The sequence below is a fragment of the Rutilus rutilus genome (assembly GCF_951802725.1).
Source record: "Rutilus rutilus genome assembly, chromosome: 12".
Taxonomy (NCBI): domain Eukaryota; kingdom Metazoa; phylum Chordata; class Actinopteri; order Cypriniformes; family Leuciscidae; genus Rutilus; species Rutilus rutilus.
The window spans coordinates 9,462,503-9,485,899 of record NC_140217.1 but is presented as its reverse complement, the minus strand read 5'-3'; the positions used below and the strand labels follow the sequence as shown (position 1 = coordinate 9,485,899).

The 23,397-nt window shown below is 38.3% G+C and overlaps 1 protein-coding gene across 2 annotated transcripts; it reads left to right on the top strand.

The window, feature by feature from the left end:
- Positions 1-6,057: 6,057 nt before the first annotated feature.
- Positions 6,058-21,529, top strand: marchf7 (membrane-associated ring finger (C3HC4) 7). Of its 2 annotated transcripts, none has more exons than XM_084425346.1 (11): positions 6,058-6,131; positions 9,406-9,602; positions 13,661-13,822; positions 14,439-14,604; positions 14,738-14,914; positions 15,496-16,585; positions 17,569-17,738; positions 18,234-18,337; positions 19,997-20,098; positions 20,252-20,300; positions 20,687-21,529. In XM_084425346.1, exons 2-11 carry the CDS (start codon positions 9,420-9,422, stop codon positions 20,785-20,787), a joined length of 2,304 nt encoding a protein of 767 aa, XP_084281472.1. In that variant the 5' UTR covers positions 6,058-6,131; positions 9,406-9,419; the 3' UTR covers positions 20,788-21,529. The 2 variants fall into 2 exon arrangements, with proteins under 2 accessions (XP_084281472.1, XP_084281473.1); XM_084425347.1 differs by having other exon boundaries at positions 6,120-6,209.
- The last annotated feature ends 1,868 nt before the right edge of the window (positions 21,530-23,397 follow it).

The following is a 23,397-nucleotide window of genomic DNA, read 5'->3' as shown; positions in this document are numbered from 1 at the left end:
ACATAAATTCCCTTTAAAAAATGAGGCCTTAAACAACAGTTGTAAGAATTATTCTGAAATTAAAGGAGTGTGCATAAATGATTCTCCCTGGCCTTGACGTGCTGTTCTCCATTACATTCTGCTCAACTGGAACAATGAAACGATGCTAGCGTGCCGCTTTATCGCGCATATATATGCGCTGTTACGAATGTCATATGGAAGCTATTTATGGCCACTAGCATCGGTGCCAAGGGCATTGAAAACATGGATGTTAGTGAATCAATTCTGAATGTGCAAAAGAGCAGTGCAGCGATAGATCAGGTAAAGCCCAGCCTCTGCGAGGTTAACCGTACCACCTGAAAACCGATAGCTTGGCTTTTGTCGTGCGCTTTCAAAGACAGACATCTGAAGATCCAAAACGAAGGAAGAAAGAGCCAAAGCTATAAGCTCTCCTTCCTTTCCTTAGTCTTACTCACGATCAACTTCTTTTTAATGATCTCCTTTCAAAACACCTTCCTGCGGACCTCCCCTTTCCTGTCTGGCTAACGTTAAATTGCATAATGCCAACTGAACGCTCGCATTTGTTCTCCCTTTCCCTTCTCAGGAAATCTATTTAAATTTTCACGCCAACTGTCAGTCCGCATCAAACCTTGATTTATGCAAAAACAACGTCTGCTTTAATTAGTCATTTCGGCTCAGTGCTGCCTGTGCTCTAGGCGCTGAGCGGGGTCAGACATTCGGAGGAACCTCCTTTTTGAATGATCAAAACTAGGCCATCAGCAACACCGTGATAATAGCCAAGTCTCAACACCACAGCAGCATGCGAGAGTGTGTGTTCGAGTGTGTTTTTATCCCCCATGAGCCGTCCATCTCCACTCAGCAGGGTGGATTTGGGTGGAGCTGGGAGTAATCACAGCAGTCACTGTACACCTGGAGGACTGGAAAATAATAAACAACTAACAGATAGTTTTTCCCGCCAGCTCTCTATACTTTCCCAGGCAGAGAGAGAGAGAGAGAGAGGAAAAAGAGCAATGTTTACACAGCAATATTACATTAATCAAGACAAAATGATCTCAAACACACCACATTATGCTCCTGTACGGGGATTAGCGTCTGTGTTCTTCAAAACGAAAGTAAACTACACCATGTGTTTTTGCTCGTTTCGGATTGCAACACTTCTTGATTACCACAATCGCAATCACGTAGAGCAAACAAAAGTGGCTGAAAGCTTGTGGTAATTTCACAGACTGACATTTCAGATGAAAAATTCACCAGACAGATGCTCTGAAGAGAGCAATTCTCTTGTCAGATGTTGGGGAAGTGCGTGTGAGATGTGAGTAACGACAGTCACATGAATGGGAGGGCACACAGACTTATTCTCACCACCAATTCTATTTTGGGGTCTGTGTGCTGCTTTGCTGACTGAAGTGGCATTGTGTCCTTTGTGAAAGCATGACCCTCTGAGGTGCGTTCATTTGCTGTGAACCTCGGCCAGGAAAAAAGCAGGAGGCTGGAGACCAGGGGAAGGCGTGGGAAAGCGACTAGAGAACGAGCGAACGGTGGAAAAGCCGAGCGATCTGCTGGCATTCCTTTGTGATTACACATCTGTGGAGAAGGAGGCCAGACATTCTTTCAGCCAGTGTCTGAATCTGCTGACTTCTACCCTCGATCTCTGCGCTGTTGTTTTTTCTTATCTGTAAAAAAAAGAGAAAAGAAACTCAGCTGTGAACGTTTTATTTGGTGACTGGAGACTGTGTTTCCTAATACAGAAGCATGATGCTCGCTGAATCAGCCCCTTTCAACTTTGTACTCTGATTTAAAGTCTCGAAACTCAAGCTTGTGTCCTTGTTCTTGCAATGAGATATGGTATTTCGGTGTTGAGCACTCATGTTCAGCACTTCCTTCCTCTTATGCAAACATAAACCTTAGAACCCTTCTTTAATCCAGTCATCCACTGGTGGGAGGCAGAACATGACAGCAGACGGACAAGGCAAACACTGGTGGGGGTGGTGCTTGTGTTCCGTCTTTGTTCTGATGCTGACCTCTTCATTAAAGGGCCTTTGTCACCATGTAAGGATTAAGAGTGAAAGAGAGCTCTTCTTCTGCTAGTCAGGGTTAAAATCTGTCTCCTAATAAAATGCTCTTCCATATGTGCACATCAATGCAATGTGGCAGTGATCTTTTATAACATTTGCTTTAAGGATTTCAAAGATGTTTCCTCTCATCCTACTCTTTTAAAAACAGATTTAAGCCAGACAGTGGCGGAGCTTTGTAAAGAAAACCAGTTATTAAATAAAGTAGTTCTTAAGTAACTTATCTCTGGCTATGATCAATGACCCAATTACGAAGAATTAATTTAATATTCTCAAGAAATAAAGTCTAAGGCCTGCTGTTTAATTCATTTAACTGTTCAATCAAAAAATGAATGCAATTGAAAACGCATTTCTTTTCAGCTATCAGTCTTCCTAGGCTAAGAAATTGATTTTTTTCTAAAGCTTGTGTGCTTAATGACAAATTGTTTGCCTCAGTTAGTAAAATATGTGAAGAGATCTAGTGTATTGTAAGACATTGTAACTTGTAAAGCAACATATTTGTTTGCATTGTAAATTTTTGTCTTATTATCACACTTTGCTATATTTTTAATTACCACAGTGACAGGATAAATGCCATGTGGCTGTGAGTAAACACAAGTGAAACAGTGCCGTCATTACTGTATCAGATGCATGATACCGCCCTCTACTGGACAGGCAAACAAATAGCCAAAGTTGAAGCTATAAAAATCACAATAAATCGTTTACAAATGCCACTTTGTTCATTTTCGTGTTTTATTTATTGGATTTATTTTTTACTTGTATTTACTCTGAATGACACTTGACAAAATACCAGTATTTATTAGAATTTATTTCACATTACTGGCTTTGTATTCCACAACATAACTATTTTCATTATTCAATGAACTACATTATACAACACTATGACTATTAACTGACAAAAAAGAGAAAAAAAGAGACAAAACCGCAAGAGGAAATACACAATTACACGTGTAGACAAAATTCTGAATAGAATATATAAATAATTGAAATAATCACAAATATTTTAAAGTCTTGATGTTTTTTTATTCAAGGAGTCAATTTACAGCCTGGATTCACTCAGTAAGATCTTAAGTTGTGTTTTCTATTAGAGATTTACTTTTATTTAGTGCAGTAAATATACTTTTAGTTTTATACAAGCAGTGTAACAAAGATTATGTGATTAGTTTTAAATAGATGTAATACTTAAATTAATACTTAAAAAAATTATTTTTGCAAAAAAAATTTTTTTTGCAAACATAAATGATTTTAAAAGAAGAAATATATATATATATATATATATATATATATACAGTTCTTCAATCCCCATTGCAGATCAGGTTTATAGGTCAAATTTACAGACTTTCAGCTGTTTGCAATGAATAAATCAAACAAAAGTAATTGTTTCAAGTGGTTTCCCCAAATTCAACTGAAAATGCAACTTTTAATGACTTTGAAAATTATTCAACCCCCTGAATAGAATCCCTCACAACAGCACAAATCTGCAAAACACGTGTTGTCTCAAGCACACCTGATGCAACAATCAAGGGCTTCATTAGTTGCACCAGGTGTGCTTGAGCTAGAACACATTAAATACCTGAACTGGCTAGGTTTGTTGAGTGTCACATTTGACTGCATGTTAGACATATGGCTAAGTCAAAAGAATGGTCCAAAAAGTTAAGAGAAGAAATCATCGTTCTTCACAAACAAGGAACACAAAAAGTGTGAAGGAGTAGGAATAGTGAAGGAACTAAATGTTCCTAGAGACACCGTTGGAGGCATAGTTTGCAAGTTAAAAGAACAGGTTACACTGGACGGGGAAGAAAAAGGAAGCAATCAATGGCTGCAACCAGATCTCTGAGAAGGCAGGTTCAGAAAAACAAGTGACTGCAAAAGATCTGCAGCAAGACTTGGTGGCAACAGGCACTGAGGTTTCAGCATGCACAGTAAGTCACGTACTAAACACATGTGGTTTCTGCATTGTCCAAATACCCACACTTGCGGTCTTGGCCACTTGAGAGTGCGTGTACGCGACAGGAAGTCAGTGTGCAAGACTGTCCCATGTATTAAAAATGACAAAGTGCAATGCACACTAAACTAAAGCATAAATCAGGAGATGTCTAAGGAAAACATTCCACTGTAATTTAAACGAATTAGATACATATAATTTGGCAGTAAAAAAATTGTGTTGCACATTTTATTGGTGCAAAGATGAGTATGGTATGTGTGGGCCTATTTTGCACAACATTTGCAACTGTTTTTATCACTTAATTAGAAGCACCACAATCTTCTGGTAGTTACATAGCGACTACTGAATAGACATATAGAAGTTTTTTTATTTTTTTTTATGCAAAGTATTGAAAATATAATAAATAAAAGCTTTGTAAACACTTGCATTTTTTGCAGGACTATAAGCATGTCCCATAGAGTAATCAAAAGTTCTACACACACTTGCAGTCTTTACTCCTACTTGAACACTTGGGCCAAATAGAGGAAATACGTCATGTAAGTAGACAAGTGGTCAAGTGCAAAGACCACAAGTGTGGGTATTTGGACAAGGCATTCCATGCCAGAACTCCACTGCTGACCCAAAAGCACAAGAAAAGGCAGCTCCAATTTGCTCGAATTCATATAAATAAGCCACATAAGTTTTGGGATTCTGTTCTGTGGAGCGATGAAACAAAACTGGAACTTTTCGGTCCTGATCAGCGGTATGTCTGCAGGAAGAAGAATCAAGCATATGCTGAAGAGAACACTCTGCTTACAGTTAAGCATGGTGGTGGCTCGGTGATGCTCTGGGGCTGCTTTGAATCCTCTGGCACTGGAAACCTGCAGTATGTGGAAGGCAAGATGGATTCATGGAAGTACCAGGAAATCCTTGGAGAAAACGTCATGCCGATAGAGAGGAAGCTGAAGTTTGGGCGTCATTGGACCTTCCAACTGGAAAATGATCAAGCATACCTCAAATTCCACCAAGGCTTGGTTGCAGAAGAAGTCCTGGAAGATTCTGCAGTGGCCATCACAGTCACCTAACTTGAACCCTATAGAAAATCTTTGAAGAAGGCGGTTGCAGCACCCAAACCCAAGAATATTACTGAACTGGAGGCCATTGCTCATGAGGAATGGGCTAATATTCCTCAGAAACGCTGCCAGATGCTGGTGTCTGGTTATACATCTCATTTACAGCAGGTCATAACAGCAAAGGGGTGTTCTACTAAGTACTAAAGATGCTTGCCATGAAGGGGTTGAATAATTTTGAAACTGCAGAAGTCATTAAAAGTTGCATTTTCAGTTGAATTTGGGGATACTACATTTGTTGTGTTGAGCTATTTCAATTAGCTACTTTTGTTTGATTTGTTCATTGCAAACAGCTGAAAGTCTGCAAATTTTGCCAATAAACCTGATCTGCAATAGGGCTTGAATTATTTATAACTGTATATATGTATGATATAAAAGTTGATGTTGATAAAAGTCAATAACACACACACACACACACGTATATATATTTATACATACATGCATGCATACTTAGGCTAGATAGATAGATAGATAGATAGATAGATAGATAGATAGATAGATAGATATACACACACTGTATAATCTTGATCTTTTTAAAATAATTCATGTAGCCTACATTTTTCACCAACAAGTGTCTTGAATACTAAATGTGCTTATTAATAGGCCTACATTTCTATCGTTTGCACCAAATTGTAACAGAGTGAACACAGTTTAGAAAAATAAATGTAAAACAGTTTCTGGGAAATGTTTAGACTACAAAATTGTTATTATTTTTTTCATTTAGCCTATACATATATTATTTAGGATTTTACAACCTAACACATCATTTTGTTGTTATAGTTTACAGGCATCTTTACAGACATCTTGTCAATGAACAAGGGAAAGAGGGTGGGGCGTATTTCGCTACACCGCCGTTCACTGGCTAGTGCGGCTGTCAATCAGCCTCCGCGAGCGACGATACGCGTTCCCTGCGGGTGTCCGCTTACACTTTAAACCACGTGACCCTCCCTATATCAACACACGGACGCCATTAATAATAAAGGCAGAGAGACGGAAAAATCAGAGGTGAGTTCACACGGAAGTGATGCCATTTGGAGCATTTTAACACGATGAGATTTGGTACGCTTTAACGGGGTGCGTTTGGTAAGTGGCAATGTAAACGCATACGGATTAATTGCATTCGTTTAACGTTACCCAACGAGATTTATTCTTGTTGTATTTACGAAGTGTCCCGGTTAACAAAAACAAGGCCTAGACATCTGGCAGATTGCTGGTTTATTAATGCGACTGACTTCTGTGATCACATGCGTAGTATAACGGGTCAGTTGTGCATGTCACGAACATCTCCTGTTTTGAACGCGGGTTAAATCAGTGATTTATTGGAGCAAAAGCTTTTGTTCAGGATAAATGCTCCGTGTTTACCTCCTCTGTGAGCTATTTTTCTTTTAATGTACTTGTAATCCGAGAGCTGTGCTGAGCTAATGCAAATCACTGACATATCGTCAGTTTGATATGCATCAGCTGTGGTTTACAATCATAATCCTGCTGTTTGTCCTGTCAAGTTCAAACAAGAGAACCAAACTGGAATTGGACTTTGTGGGCTGGAGACCAGAAAGGCATTTTGAGAGGTCAATGTTTATAAACCACTATTTTTATCTTAAATGTCGTTCATGAGTCAAATTTGCACTTGTTGACACTTAAAATATTGCTGATGCACAGCCCTAAAATCAGGAAAGAGCACATATGTGATACGAAAGTACATTTAGGAACCTCAAAAGAGAGAAATGCATGTCAGCAGTAACTTAAATGTCTCTTAATTTGATAGGTGTACTGTTTAGTGTGATTTTGTTGAGGGTAGCCCGGGTTTAAGTTTAACAAAATGTTCATGCACAGGTTGCATAATCGGTGAACAAAGCCAGAGGGTTTAACACACGGGAGTTTTGCCTTCTGTTACATACACGCCCTGCCCTGATGTTAATGGTTTTTCTCGTTGTTCTTTTCAATTACTTTTGGCACTAAGATGGCTTTTGCAAATGTGAAGTGGGGATGGCGGTCTATGAAAATGTACCCCAAACATAAATAAATACTTAAGAGTATTTCCCCCAAAGTTTAAAGTAAGCATTTTTAGTTCCTTGTATGGTTTTCTTTCTTCTGTCAAACACAAAAGGAGAAGTTTACCAGACTGTCTTCTCATTTCCACACAATGAAAGTAAATTTACAGCCTTTTTCTCGAACAAAGGTGTCGTATGGCTTCAGAATACAATATAGTGCAGATTATGGTGTTTGTTTTGTCCCTTTTGTTATGTGGAAGAGAGCAGAACAGACATTCAGAAGAAAGTCTTAAATGATGCAATAAGTGGATCGAATCAAACTAAATGGCTTGGTGCAGCAAGTGTTTCTGCTACAACATTTGAGTAGCTTATACATTTCAAGTACAGGTTTTGGCCTGAAATATTCCCTGTCTAACTTGCTCTTTTTCTGCCTGACACCTGAGTGAAGCAGTGCTTTCATGCCTTCAGGTTAAGTTTAGCAGCGTTCTCACTTGGCAAATGTGATTTGGAAAAAGCTTGACATACAGCAGAGAGCTTTCATTGCAGGAAGGTGCTATTTTGATACTCAACTGTAGAGAGGAGGGTATTTATAGATGGCTTGATGAAGGGTGCAGTAGGAAGGGGTATGGAGGGGTTTAGAAAGTGTGTTATGATGACCGGTACAGGTGCTCCATAATCCCTGTGCATTTAAGGAAGACAACAGGGTTACTGATTATTTGTAAAGTCGGGTATGTGTGACGAAACTGTGGGCCAGTAAACCGATTACCAGTGTGGTTTTGATAGCAGTAAAAACATTCTTCAGGTTCACAGTTAGCCATTTTCACTCATACTTCAAGACTTTTGGATGAACTAATCCTTAAAGCACTGTTTACTCAACCTCATGTTGTTCCAAACCCATGTGACTGACTTTGTTTCATGACACATGAAAGGATAACTTGTTAACGTCACACAAAAATTAAAATTGTCATTGAGTCACCCTCATGTTGTTCCAAACCCAGAAACCTTTTATCTTCGGAACACGAGTGAAAAAAGGTATTTGCATGCTTCAAAAAAATCATCAAAATATACCGTTCCGTTTATAAATCTAAGTCTTCTCAATGGACACGATTGTTTTATATGATGTACAGATTAAATTTAGGCTCTTTGATCATTGCACCTATATAGAGGACATCAAATGTGGCAAACAGAAGCTCAACAGTACTTGACTCTTGAAAACAAACCTCATTGGTTCTCGCGTGTCAAACGTGTGTTTGAGCTTCCGTTTGCCATTTTTGATGTGCTCTGTGCATGTGCGTTGATCAATCTGTATATGCAATTAACAACGGCGGACTAAAAAAAACAACCCATTGCAGCAGTGTAAAAGTAGACCAATTCTGCAGGAAAACTGCAGACTTGGCAACACTGGTCTTAAATTAATTAGAAAGAAATCGATATAATTGGATCCATGCCGCTCATAAAGTGACAGCAGCCTAATATTCCTGCTGCGTTGCTGTCTGTGTTTTTAATGTTAATCAAACACAACAAAAGACAACAATTAGACTTGATACAATAACTTTTGTAACTTTAATAAGGATTAATATATAGCCTATATCATTTTTACACTGAAGAATATGAACTGTTATTTTACATTTGATTACTTTTATTTCTGTACCTGAAAGCTACTGTTAGACCTTGCTGAAAAGCACTATTTGTTTCATATGTATCTTTGTTCGGTGTATTTATGTTAGCCTGTTGAATGTTAAACAGATCCAATCTATGTTCATTAGAATTTTGATGCATCAATAAACCTGCTAGTATATACTTAATGCATGTGTTTTTGAACTTGAAAACATTATTAAAACACTAATCTATTTTAATGACAATCGTTGGAATCGGACAATATTTAATTGCTAAAATCGCTATCGTATTGACCAAAAAAGATCCTATCGGTGCATCCCTATTAAAAATATCTTTGTGTTCCAAAGATGAACTAAGTCTAATGGGTTTCAGAACATCACATATTAACAATGTGCTGGTTGTTCTTTACTAGTATGTAATTACAATGAGTTTGAAGCAGTCAAGAAAGTAAGTCATAAGTTTGGATGGAGCAATTGAGTACATGACATAACTATTCCTTTAAAATCATCACACTGCTGGAAGCAACTTGTAATGCTTGACAGGTAATGGAAGTACATGACAAAAGACATGCCTAAAACATATCATTACCAATCCTGTTTTTAAATGGAATTTAGCGGCGACTGTTGTCATGAGTATGCGGCTGTAACGTCATGTGTGTCGCTGTCTCTCAGGGTACAGTTCAGAGATGGATTCGAAGTCTCGTCGCTTTCCGTTTGCTGTCTCCAGCTCTTCCTCGCTGTCATCACCCTCCTCCTTGTCCTCCTCATCTTCAGCGCTCAGTGCGAGTCGTCTCTATGGCAGAGGGAGCGTCTTGGGAAGAGATCGTTTCAGCAGGGAAGCTTCTGTCAAGTTAGACTCAGATTATCAGGTATTACAGTCACACATTAATTTCCATAATGTCTGTTTCACTAGATCACTAACGTCACCTCCTCTTGCTGAACCAGTCACCCAGAAATCCATATGTAATTCCTGTGTAACCCAGTGTAGTTACAGGAGTGTTACAGGTTTTGTAGTTCTATTGACAGCATCTGAAAGTATATTATATATTTATATATTTATTTATTTATATCAGTTAAACAATGAAGAAACTAAGCAAATTGAGTTGTGTACCAATTATTGATTAGGATCCATTGTATGAGACCCTTAAACGGTAAGTTCACCCAAAAATGAAAATTCTGTCATTAATTAATCACCCTCATGTCGTTCCAAACCTGTAAGACCTTTGTTCATCTTCGGAACACAAATTAAGATATTTAATTTGTATTAACACATTTAAGGTCCAGAACGATAGGAAAGACATCATTAAAATAATCCATGTGACTCCAGTGGTTTAACCTCAGTTTTATGAAGTGACACAAGTGCTTTGTTTGCACCATAGACTGTAAAAAATATGGACAAAGCGTCTGTGACGTCACCCATAGACTTTCTGAAGAACGGGTTTGAAGACGTTTATGGGGGGTATGGGCGGCGCCATCTTGGAAAATCTTCGGAAATCCTAACCCCACCCACCTTCTGACGCAGCTTGCGTCACTCAGCTCGCTCTGCTACTTCGGTTATCTCTTATTTTAGGCAACGAAATATGTTATAAAACACCATACGAACTCTTTTCGTTTTCATTTAAAGAAATCTTAAACATTATAGCCACACAAATGTGGTTCAGGCAACGCATATTTCAACTGCACATAACGTTTGCCTATTTATGATAAAACTAAATATAAAACACAAACCTGCCTCTTTTCATTTTAAATATAATATAAAAATATTACACATTTTATGGTCCAGGCAATATGTGCATTTGTACTAAACAACAGATTTTGCAGTAAACAACATTACAGATCATCTTCGTTGTATTAAAAATTTAAAATGACAAAACTCAACCCAGTCTCTTTTTGTTAAATTTCAGTTTTATCAATATTAGCCATTATAAAAGTATACGTAAAGGTATAAGAAGCTATACAAATAAAGCAAACAATTCAGACAAAGTCAGCGCTCTATAGTCTATACATCGGTAAAGTTAAATAGCTTATAAAGTTATGAAACTTCCCCTCAGCCAAAACGATTGTCCAGGGAAAAAAATTTAGATTCACGAGACCAAAAATCGCCCATTAGATATACACAAGACGATATAGATATACACAATATCTCATGTTTAACCACTAAAGAGACGCCAGAGTCCGCGGCATTGGCGGCAAACCTCATAACGTCAAGCCGATGAAAGACTGCTCCAGGTGGGGTACATGAACGCCGAGCGCCCGGTCATCGCTGGATCAACTGGATAAAATTTTCATAAATCTTTAAATAAACCACAGATTTGAGCTTTAAACAACTACATTCTCGCCTGAAAAACTCTTAAAAGTACATTTCATGAAACATAAACAGTAGTATTATATGTCAACTGTATTAAAAAATGGCGCTTCTTGTTGTCATTCTCCGTGGCGCTGCCTTGTCAGCTGTCAATCAAGCTGTCACTCAAAGTTAACCACGCCCTTATTGTCATATATTTTATATCTAAATACAATCTAAACTAACAAGTTAGAAAAAAATTCACCCCCCTCACAGTTGTCAGGCACTCGGAAGCTATCGAAAAATACAATAAAAGTCCATGGGACCAACCTGTAAAAACATGAATTTATGCTGTGAAAACGGACATTTTAACATGGGGGCTATGGACATTTGCTCCCTTTTGGGACCTCCCTCTAGCGGATTTTCGATGTATTGCAGTTTTTCGCACTTCCGGGTAGGCTTCATTTTTCAGATCAGAATGTTGCCGCTTGGTTTGCACACAAAAAAACAACATCATTTTCCACTTTATGAAATTATTGACTTTCAATCCAGTAGGGGGAGCACCACGACGCATGTTTATTGACTCAAGACAGGAAGTTTTTCTGTGAACGTGCTTTGGTTAGTATTATTTTGTAAATATAGACGTAATTTTTTTTTTTTTCGCACACAAAGCACTTGCGTCGCTTCATAAAATTGAGGTTAAACCACCAGAGTCACATTAATTACTTTAAAGGTACAATATGTTAGAATTTTGTATCAAAATATCCAAAAAACACTTGCGCAGTGTTATACATTTCTTTCAATTGTGTACTTCCATTATCCTAAATGTTTCCAAGAATTTGTAACTTAAGAGAAATTCACAATTTTGAAAAGTGCCCGTCCCGGTTCACTTGTCGCCTCTCAATGACGTAATATCCGCGTTATCCCTCGCTTGCTTGTACTGCCATAGTTACCATGGAGACAGACGTGAACAACTGCGTAGTGCATTACATCTAGCTGCACGCTCACGCTGTTGTTGTTTCGTTCAAACATTATGGACAATGGCAAGCAGACTTTGGGACAAAAGGAGAACTAAAACAAGGATCAATATCAGCATGGCGTTTTCGAGATGCCGAGAGCTCCACGTCCGCGATTAACTTGGACTTGACAGAGCTTCACGAGTCACGACTTGACAGGGATGCCACTCTCACATGTACTTTATTAGACAGGTGAGCAAATGTACATAAAACAGATCAATGTTATATAGATCAACATGATGAAATTTTAGAATATGATCAGTATGCTATTCTAATGTTGATCTAGCTTACTGCTAGTCTCATATAGCCAACAAACTAACATAGAATAACATAACTTTCAACACTCTCAAATGCAGTATAGTATGATACTGTAATATTAGACCAAATGAAACAGCGCTGCATTACCTCAAGTTTAATTCGTCAAATAAACTGACTTGTGTGAGTAGTAATTCAGCACTTGCGGGTAGTTCGGTAGAATTAAATGTCCTTATTCCTTTAAATCTGCAGGACTCGCGTGTGGCGCTGATATCTGTCTCTTATTAGCAAGCGCGCCCTGCTTCATACCACAGTCATATTAAAAAACAAGTATGTTTTCACTCATCCATAAACATTATTAGATCCATCAGCATGACAGCAAGTCCAATCATTCCACTTATCACTGTGTCAACTTATGCCTTTGTTATTGTAAGAGGTTAGCAACCCCTAGCGGCAAAAGAAAATTACATATTGTATCTTGAATTATGTAATTAATGACAGAATTTTCATTTTTGGGTGAACTAACCTTTTAATGCCCAGCATTGCATTTTTGCTATGCTTAAATTTTTTTATCAAATTACGTACAAAGTTTCAGGGCATGTAAGCCTTTTAACATAACTAGATGTATACAAAAAAAAAAGTATTTTTTTTCAAAAGTTAGACATTAATACCTAATCCAAATTTTTTTTTAAAGTTGTACACAAACTTTAGTTATACTTTTCAGAGAGTCAGCTACTGTTTTATGTAGTGTTATTAGGTAATTAATTGCTTTATACAATAGCTAAATATTAACCTAAGGTTCTAGAAGAGGCACTATGGCAATCTGTGTGCTAACTCTATTAGCATCTCATTTTCATCATGCTGTGGAAAGATCGTCGTGTTACACTGCCTTGGTTCACTGGGCTTTTTTTAGTGCACACTAGATTCCTGGCCCCGGTGTATCTCATGAACCTGTCAAGGTCTGTCGTGCTAGATAAAGTTACTGAAGCTCCCAGAGTTGTTTTTGACTCTCCAGAGTTTTTTTTTTTTTTTTTTTTGGAAGATCACATCTTAGAACTTGACTACATTAGCCAGCGTTGAAATGGACATCAAACAACATTGGCCACCATCAGCTCGTCCATGTATAGTTTGCCACTGGGGATTTCTCATCATAACAAAGCAGCAAACCACCCATATGCTTGAGGAAGGAAACTATTTGCAGAGTCTTTGTGGTTGGCTGTTTTAGTCTGAATCTTGGCCCATACTTCTCTTTTATGATGTTGAATAAACAGTAGTTGAATGAGTCAATAATCGTTTGGTCTCTTCCTGTCACGTTTATGTTCTGACGTCCATGTGTTGTGTGTTCATTTCTCATGTTTACTGTGTGTTCCAGAGCTCCCGTCTGCTGAGCTCGCCAAGAGCTTACAGTTCAACTGAAAGCCGTCACTCCAACTGGAAGCTCTCTACTCCCATCTCCGTTTCCTCCTCTTCCTCTTCTTCATCTGTCCATGATCGATCATGGACTGAATCCACCAGTGGGGACAGAGGCAGACTTGTAAATATTTTGCATATGTTTTTGTCAAAATGTAACGCATGCATGCACACACATAATTAGATTTGATCTATTTTTATATAATCTGCTTTTTAATAACTAAATTATTATTAACTTAAAACTATAATTATAAAAAAAAACTGTCTGTTTATTATTATTACTTTTAGTAGCATTAGAATTTTTTGTTAAATGAAAAAGGGTTTTTAGATGACTAACAAATCTGATTTTAACTGGGTGTTTTCAATTCTGACATATTTTGCTTCAAGTCTGACTTTTTTTTTCTTTTCTTTTTCTTTTTTTTTTCTTCGTTTTGTCTCCCTCCCTTATTTAAATGGTTGTGGTGTTTTGAACCATGAGAAAGTGTCTAAAGCTTGTGCATAGCTATATGACTGGTTGTCTGAAGTTCTTTTAGTTTCATAAAGTGGCAAAATATGTGCATTAAATATGAAATTTAATGCTGTTAGAATGAAAAAGTCATGGAGCATTGACAGGTGTCTGATATGGGCCACATTTGTATGTAAACAACTTTACCAAAAAATCTGATTTATGCAGAATTTGGCTCTTTTGCGACCTGAATGTATGACATCTGACTGCCTCTGTTTGTCCATTTGCATTTCAGACAGACTCTGAGAGAAGACTGGGAACCTACTGTGGACTTCTTGGCAAATCCCAAGACACAGAGTCTAAAAGAGCAAAACTTTCTTACACAAATAGAGCAGGAAATTCCAGATCCCCATCCACATCTAAACCTACCAACCTAGCCAACTCCTACTCTACTTTAGGACGTATGTCACAGTAAAAAGTATTTGTAAACATTTTAAATGTGGCTTAAGTGTCCAAATACTATAACTATAGTTAATATTAAGCATCTCTTCAGTGTATGGCTATATGGTGTATTAACACTGCTCTTGTTTTTAGATTCTTCGTGGAAAACCACCATTAGTCCTTTGTCTAGATCCTCCTCCTCATCATCATCTTCGTCCACTCCATCAGAGGGTCCTTGGGCCCGCAGGGATTGGGAAAAGAGGGGGGATTTAGGACTGACCTCACTGGGGGAGTCTAGTTACCGGCCTAGTGGACTGACATCTTCACTGTGTATGTGCACACACATACTCGGTTACAGATTATACAGACACATTCATTCACTACCACTCTAGTCCACTCCTTTTTCTATAGTGTTTTTTTTTTTTTTTCTCTAAGTGGCTCTATGCATAATTGGATAACTTTAAAGTTTTCATCCATGTATTTTAATAAGCATTCTGGGATATTGGCCAAAAATTCTGGATGAAAACATGGAATGCAGATAATTTCAAAATGCTTGCTTTAGTTTTCATAAATGTATATCATTTTTATTTGACATTGTAATGTGTATTATTAAGTTGTGTTATATCCAGTATTGTGAAAAGACAAAAAAAAATGTGAAAAATATCATGGTACCAATATAGTTTCTCAAATGTTGCTCCGGTCATCTGACTTTCTGCTTTGCACCACAAGTTGTTCTTTTGAACATATGGGATTGTTTCAATTTTTTTGCAGCTTTATTTGCAATTAATTTGAGGATTTTATATTTTGAATATCTCGAATATCTTGTAATTTCTTCTTACATTTTATGCCCTCATTAGTATCATGTATAAGGTTGTAGCCCATCAAGGTAACTGTTTCTTTTTGTGCTTTAGACCGTTCAGAGCGTGTTACATCCACCTATGCACAAGGTGCTCGACCCAAAGAGAGCCAGTACTCATCCTACAGGGATAACAGTTCATCTAGTCGCCGTATCCAAACCGAGTACCTCCCCTCTCCTCTGGAGCGCAGCTCCCACAGGCTGACCACAGATTACCAGTCCGCTCCGTTCTCTCGCGATACACCACGCACCAGCACTAGCTCCACCAGAACCTCCACCTCTGTGTCGGACCCATCCCACCTCTCATCCTGGAGCTCAACCCCTTACACACCCCTTACTGGCTGTAGCTCCAGCCCACCTTCATCTAGCCCCACCCCCACTCCACTTCCTGCTCAGAATGGCGGCGACTCAGACGGCAGGCGAACAACCAGACGCCTGCTATCTCGACTTTTCTCCCGACGCTCCAGTCAGGAGTCAAACTCCACCGCCAGCTCTGCCTCTGATTCAAGGTCATTTGACTCTAGCCCAGATGAAGCCCTGCCCTCTGAAGCCCCTCCTCCAGTCAGTAGAGAAAATTTGGAAGCAGAGCTGAGGAATTCTGACCCCGTTCAGGCATTTTCGTTCTTGCGCAGACGCGGACCATCTCTCGCTCCCGTCAGGGAGAGCGCTGATGTAGGGCCCGAACAGGAATCGCTCAGGCCTCAAGCAGGACTGTCCTGGCTGAACTGGAACCGCTGTACCCCACTGTTCTCTCGTCGCAGGAGGGAAGGCCGTGATGAAAGCGCCCGCATGGGCCCTCATCGTTCACCCCAATTCCCTGACCGAGATGGCAGTAAAACGCCTGACCAAGGCACACAATGTGAAGATGATGACGATGATGAAGATGAGTCCTCAGAGGGTGCAACAGCAGCACCCTCTTCTGGAGCCTCGGGTCTTTCTGCATCTCTACTGCAGGACGGAGCCCGTCTGGCTGGACGGAGCCATGGCATTGGCAGGGTGATGACCAGCCCGCTCTTCCGTATGCCAGAGAATGTAATCATTGGTGTGGGAGTAGGAGCAGAGGGGAGGAGTCAAACTGATGAGCAGGCAAAAGACAAGCCCGCCCCTTCCAGAGACCCAGAGAGACTGCGAAAGATTCAGGAGAGGTCAGAGGGCAATTTGAACTATGTCTAGTTATTGTGTAGAATGTTCTGTTTGTGTGTGTGTGTTTTAAAAAACATTACTGTAAATGTGCAGTCACATTAGTGAAATTTTGCAAGAAAAAATGACCATTGTAAAGAGTGCAGGACAACTCCCACAGAAGCCACTTTCCAACCAAGCAGCTTTCTGTTGGTCAACACAGCAAATCTGTGTAGGGAAAGCTTTCACCCTACCCCAATCTTTCACTCAGCAATTCAAAAAGGTTGACATGGCTGTTGTCTTAGATTTCTGTACATGTGTACGTAGTTTTAAACATTTTCCAAAAATGTTGTTTTGCATTTTCCAAACAATTATTGATCTTTCACAACAAAAAATTGGGTTAGTTGAAAAACAGTGGTATGAAGTGAAATCTAGTGCTTGTATATGTGTATATATTCCATTAAACAATGTACCTTTACACATGTACATTTAGTTTGAAATTTATAGGTAAAAAAATACTATAAATTATTTTGCAAATAAGTGATAAATTATACCACTACATAAATTCATCAATAGGCTGATGGCATGTAAAAAATGTAACGCTTCTAACACTCACAAATCCTCCATGCAAATGGCAGCTAGATAACCTTAAATTGAGAACATAAGTAGAATTTACCAAATATGATGGCGTTTACATTTATAGTACATAAACCCTGGAAACATGCATGCAACTATGCTTGTTTTCTGGCTAATACTGACCACAACCGGCACATTACAACTTTTTTTTCTTTTTTTCTCTCTTTGATGTGGTTTTGTGGCGCTGAAGTACACTGCAAAGTTTAGCTTCCACCTGCTCCTACATACCTGCCTGGAAGTTTCTAGTTATCCTGAAGATCTTGATTAGCTGGTTCAGTTGTGTTTAAGTAGGCTTGGATCTAAACTTGGTGTAGCAGGAGCACATTCACAATTTAGTTTGCCGATTATAACCACACCCTCTTCCTACTTTTAGCCTTCTGTTGGAGGATTCTGATGAGGAGGAGGGTGATCTGTGCCGAATCTGTCAGATGGGGGAGCAGTCGAGTTCCAACCCTCTGATCGAGCCCTGCAAGTGCACCGGCAGCCTGCAGTATGTGCACCAGGACTGCATTAAGAAATGGCTCCACTCCAAAATCAGCTCTGGTATGGCTGTCTTTTCCTGAGGGCAGAAATAAACTAGATGTTTATATAGTGTATATTCAGTTGTTTGATGTGCACTGAGAAAGGAACTGTTTTCAAATTAATTTTGGGTTCATTTCCTGTGCTGGTCAAAGACTACTAATGCATAACACAGTCTGAAAGCAGACTTATCAAATACACAAATATGACAATCACAAGACAGGAATAATCTCATTTATTTATAAACTTCTGAAGAACCTTTGAGACTGAGGTGGTTACTAGCCCTTACAGATGAATACTGTGATGGTACCATAGTACAGTCCTGAATGTTTAGTATATCATGAATATGGTATAGTGTTTACATGAAGGAGTTACTTCAGAGATTTATATGGTTCTGCCATGTACAAATAAACTGTAGTTCAAAAACTCATTATGGCCTTAATTGGTTAAGATGTGAATTAGGCTGCTTATTTTTTTAAATATTTTTTATTCATCCCATATATCTGCTTTGATACACAGGTTCTAACTTGGAGGCCATCACTACCTGTGAACTTTGTAAGGAAAAACTGCACCTAAATATTGAGAACTTTGACATCAATGAGCTCTATCGATCTCATGAAAGGGTGAGTGCATCAAAACAAGATACAAGCACATTGTTTAGATGACTTCTTATAATAAACCTACTCGTGTGAAATTGTGCATGCTCGAGTGCTTTACCAGTTAGTTATGGTTAACTAAGGAACAAGAATTATAACATGCAATTAAGGCCTGGAATTAAGAATTCAATCCCAATTTTCACATGCAATTTGTCTGTTCAGACCAATGCAGGGAAAAAAACAGCAAAAGCAATATGCACTTTCTCTCTGACAGAAGGTGGGACTTATGGAGAAGCAGAAATACAGTGGTACACAAAGCAGCACTGCACAACTTTACATTTCTTACACTCTTATCACAGAGAAGAAACCGTAAAACCACAAAGTCAAACCGTAGTCGCCTGTTTTCAAACAGACATTCAGATTTTTTTTATTCGCTATGGTGTTTATCAAACAACGGCAAATACAGGAGTACAGAGACAAAAGAGTGAGTCCTGGTTCCTTCCTCAGCAATTCACTGTCACTTGGCAGAATACTCTGTCTGTGACCACCACCAATTTATTTAACAGCAGACCAAATGCATGTATTTCATTTGGTGGTCAACACTTTTTGCAAAGTGATTTGAAACCCTCTTTGTACCAACTTTTTCGGACTAACACAAAAGGGCTTTTCACACTTGAAATAGTTGGGTCATTCCCTGGGTCATTCTAAACCCTGGGTAAATGGGATCCTGGTAATATTGCTTCAGGTTTCATAATACTTATACTTTTAACAATGTATCCTGGATATTCATACGCTGTTGTTTCACACTGTACATTTCTAAACCTTTGGTTAACATCCTTATTTGCAGTGTCATTGATTGGACGAACGCTGTTGACGTTCTTGCAGTGCACATTCTCATATTACACTATACCGACTGTACTATCAAGTTTTTCTTTTCTTTTCAGACTATAAAGGTATGAATGAAACGGTCTCTTCTTTACTCCAATTGATGTGTTTTCAGTTGATATTTGACCATTTTCTTTTTGAAATGCTCTAAATAAACACAGCATTGTTTCACACTGCACATGGCACCGTATTGTGGGGTTAACATCACAAAAGTGGTCCTTACCCTGCTCTGGAGCAGGTTTTCATAACCCTGGGTGAATATACTAACCCGGTAGAAAACATTACCTGGGGTTAAAGGCGGGTTTTAGAACGACGATGACCCAGGGTTAAGCGCAGTGTGAAAAGCTCTAAAGAGGTGCATGCCATCAGTACAACAGGCATATTAACACAACTTGTCTTGGTTTGAACGGACATTTAGAGACCATTCACACACACTGCTTTTTTTGCCTTTTTTTTGCCTTTTTTTTTTTTTAAGCAAGATGTAGAGTGGTGGAATAAAAAAACCAAAGGGTCTAGACAGGTTTTTTAATTTTTTTAGTTGAACTATACTTTTAACTGCATTTTTAGAACACACTGTTGTGTGAGATGCGCGCGCAGCGGTTAAACATGTCCATCTAGCGCGTTTTCATGGCTAAAAAAAACTTGTGTGAACTGCCCCTGAGAATCATATCCTAAAATCCCATCACTATTGATCAGACTCTGAACATGTTCCTTATTACAGAGACTTCAAGCAAGTAATGTTCACATCTATCTGTTATATGATTCATATTTTTAATTTAGTTTGTGTGTTGGATTCTTCAGTCAGAGTATGAGTTCATCAGCTGTGGGCTGTACCTGGTGGTGCTCCTGCACCTGTGCGAGCAGAGGTTTTCTGATGTCCTGGGTGCAGTCAATGATGCTGGGGTAAGCCTTCCACGTCTTTCCTGTATTTTGTTCATTGTATCTGTTAGTGAAAGTACAGTTCTTTGGCTCCTGTGATGCGTCACACAATATTATAGTGTTCATTGCAAGCTAATGTGATTTGAAAACCAAAACGTTCTCCCCCCTCTCGCTCAGTTTTTCAACTTGGCGAGAACTCTACACGAACACATGGACAATCTTGAAAGTACGTTGTGATTTTCTATTTATTTTGGTCCTGCATCATAAAACCTCTAAATCTTGTTAGTTAATTTATATAAAACTGGATAGCACCTTCTTTTAAATGCATAGGTAAGTATAGATTATAAAACCCAGTGTTGGTTCTGGTATTAAAATGTGCAAAATGATTTCACATAGATGTAGGTAAGATTTGTTTGCATGGCATTTGTTTATTTATTCCACTAACATAGTCATATTTGGCTATTGACTGCACAGAGGGAATCACCAATGCCTCTGTTTAAAATGCTTGCTTGCGTTTAATTCTGCCTAAAAAGATGGCATCTGTCCCTGATTTTTCCCTCCATCCAATTCAGATTTTTAATGTTTCTGCTTATTTCTTATATTTGGATTCAGGTTCATATGCAGAATCTGATGAAGATGAGGTGGAGGACCATAGACCGTCCATCGACTTCTGTGACTTGGAGGATGATGATGAGGAGGAGGAGGAGGTTTAATCAGTTGGCAGGGAGGAAGGAGGCGTGGCTTAGCAGTTTGCCTCTCAGTCTCCTCCCACTTGCTGTTTTTGACCTGTGTCCTCCTGTTTAAAGTGATTTTAGCCAACATCTGATTGGCAGCGTAACCACTGTCCCTAGCCTATCACAAGGCTTTCATAATATGCAGTTAATTCAAGGTTATGGGAGCTGTTTGGATCCTGTTATGATTTCTTTTTTTTTTTTCTTTTTTTTTTTTCTTTTTTTTCAGTTTCGCATCAGATTGGTGAGCGCACTAAAGCTTTCAGTAAAAAAAAAAAAAAAATGTCCGGTGAACTGTTGACCACCGTGAGTGCTTTAAAAAAACTATGCTTAGAAGCTGGTTTGGGGAAAGAGAGGATCTTGGCAGATTCATGCTCTTAAACTGGTGGAGTTGAGGAACGTTCATCCGCTCATTTATACAGTAGGGCTGCTTGAAAAGGATATGATGTTTGGTTTCAATATCTTGATTTTAAAAAATAAATAAGAAACATTTCCTTTGTTTGTTTTTATGTTATTAATGTTTTTCTTTTCTTTTTTTTTGGAGAATGGGTGAGTGACAAAATGTGGTCACTTTTCTTTCAAGAGTTTCTCTTTACAAAGGACCTTTTCCACAGTCTGTTTGTATGTTGTACATTCAAATTATGTAATTTGCTTGAATTGTTACAATAAAATGGAGGTATGGATACCTCACAAAAAAATAAATAAATCTGTTCTCTCTTTCAGACGTCTTGTTGCTAATGAACAATGATTCTGTTAACTGTATGATATTATTAAATCGATTTCATGACTGCATGGTACCATATAGCACAGGTTTGCCTTTTAGTGGGATTGTCTTTTATTTTGGGGCCCTAAGTAATTCATTAACTTCCATTTGTGGTGTTTTATAGTTTTGATGACTTTAATGTTGTTGAAAAAAACGTGGAAAGTAGTATAAAGACAAACATACAGTATACATTATAAACAAATAGCATTTTATATATATTTAATATTTATACATAACTAACAAATACTATACAAAAACAGGTTAACACTTATATATTTGTTATACTTGACTTGACTATATTTGATCTCGCGAGTATATTCAACGTGAAAAATCGCAGCTTGAATTTCCAGTCACCGTCGAAGAGAAACACAGGTCGTGTCTGCCCTATAAATATGCGCCGCGCGCTTTCAATGATTGCCTTTGAGGGCGAGCAGGCTGTAGCCACCCCATCGATCGCTAGATAGATCGGCTGATCTGGGCGGGTATCGTAACTCGACGATCTTTTTTTTTTAAACATTTATTTTATATTTAAATAGCTGTTTTCAACATTGATAATTACAATGAATGCTTTTTGACTATTATTCATGTATCATATTAGAATGATTTCTGAAGGATCATGTGACACTGAAGACTGCAGTAATGATGCTGAAAATTCAGCTTTGATCACAGAATTAAATTATAATTATATATTCGTATTGAACCGTTATTGCCTTTCGGTTCGGTCCTGCCGACCAAAATTTAGATAGCAGTCGCGCTGGCGCGAACACAACAATGCTGCCCAACATCAAATGGCAAACTCAATCATGCATGCGATAATCATTTGTGCTTCTGCTTCACTGACAGTTTATCGGTTTGGACCTATGGTTTGGACCAATGTCAGTGCAGCGCGAGCCGATCTTGATCAAGCGACGCTGTTACTACACAAAGATATAGGCTACAGTAAAGAAAGCATGTGAATTCGCCACAGAAATAATAACATCGCTGCGAGATCTAGTGAAGCATTCAAATTTCTCCGTTATTACCAGTAGATCTCTATAAGATCAAACAGCGCATGCCGTGGAAACCAGGAGAAACATTGTGCCATGATTACGTCTACAAATCAGAAACATTCACGATGGATTTGATGTAGTAGCCTAGGCTAAACACTAACTGTCACCATGGAAGTTTGGCAGGAATAAAATGCTTTCAAGTAGGCTACATCACATATATTTTCTAGCACTTCTAAACTCAAATATGATCATATATTTAAATGTTATTTTTAATGTGATGACCAAAACATTATTTTGTTCATCCTTCAAAGATTATACACTTATTTAAAAATAAAAAAAGACATTCATTTCCACTCTCAAATATTTATTTTTTAATCGTTTTGCTTTTGAATTATTTCGACATTATGAATAAAATTGCTGCCCTCAAATGTTAACCTGGAGTCTTGCAAACTTAAAATAAAATAAACCTTTGTTTATAACTAGGCTACTACAATAATAGCAGATAATGTCTAATAAGGCGAGAAGTTTCACTCTCAGTACACTTCCGGCTTCTGAAATGGTTGCAGTTCCACTCTGATTCCATATGAGGGCGCTCACAGGACGAGTGCAGAATGAATGGAGGTCTATGGCAGTATACCCATCAAAATCCACTTTTCTCAGGATATAATTTTTTGTCTAGTAATTTGAATATTGTATTCGAAAGGAGATGCAAAGAAATTACACATTGCTGGGTGTTAGATTTTTTAGAGTCACTTATTTGCTTTAAAAAGTCTTTTAAAGTGTCAATGACGTCATACACATCGTACGACCAGAGATACTGATTTACGGCAATCCTTCAGT

What these genes read in the sequence shown, in the direction of transcription:
- marchf7 (XM_084425346.1), top strand. Translation starts at nt 9,420, where the DNA reads ATGGATTCGAAGTCTCGTCGCTTTCCGTTTGCTGTCTCCAGCTCTTCC. An exon ending in CTGCGAAAGATTCAGGAGAG is followed by an intron (nt 16,586 to 17,568) that starts GTCAGAGGGCAA and finishes TCCTACTTTTAG; the next exon opens with CCTTCTGTTGGAGGATTCTG. An exon ending in CCACTCCAAAATCAGCTCTG is followed by an intron (nt 17,739 to 18,233) that starts GTATGGCTGTCT and finishes TTTGATACACAG; the next exon opens with GTTCTAACTTGGAGGCCATC.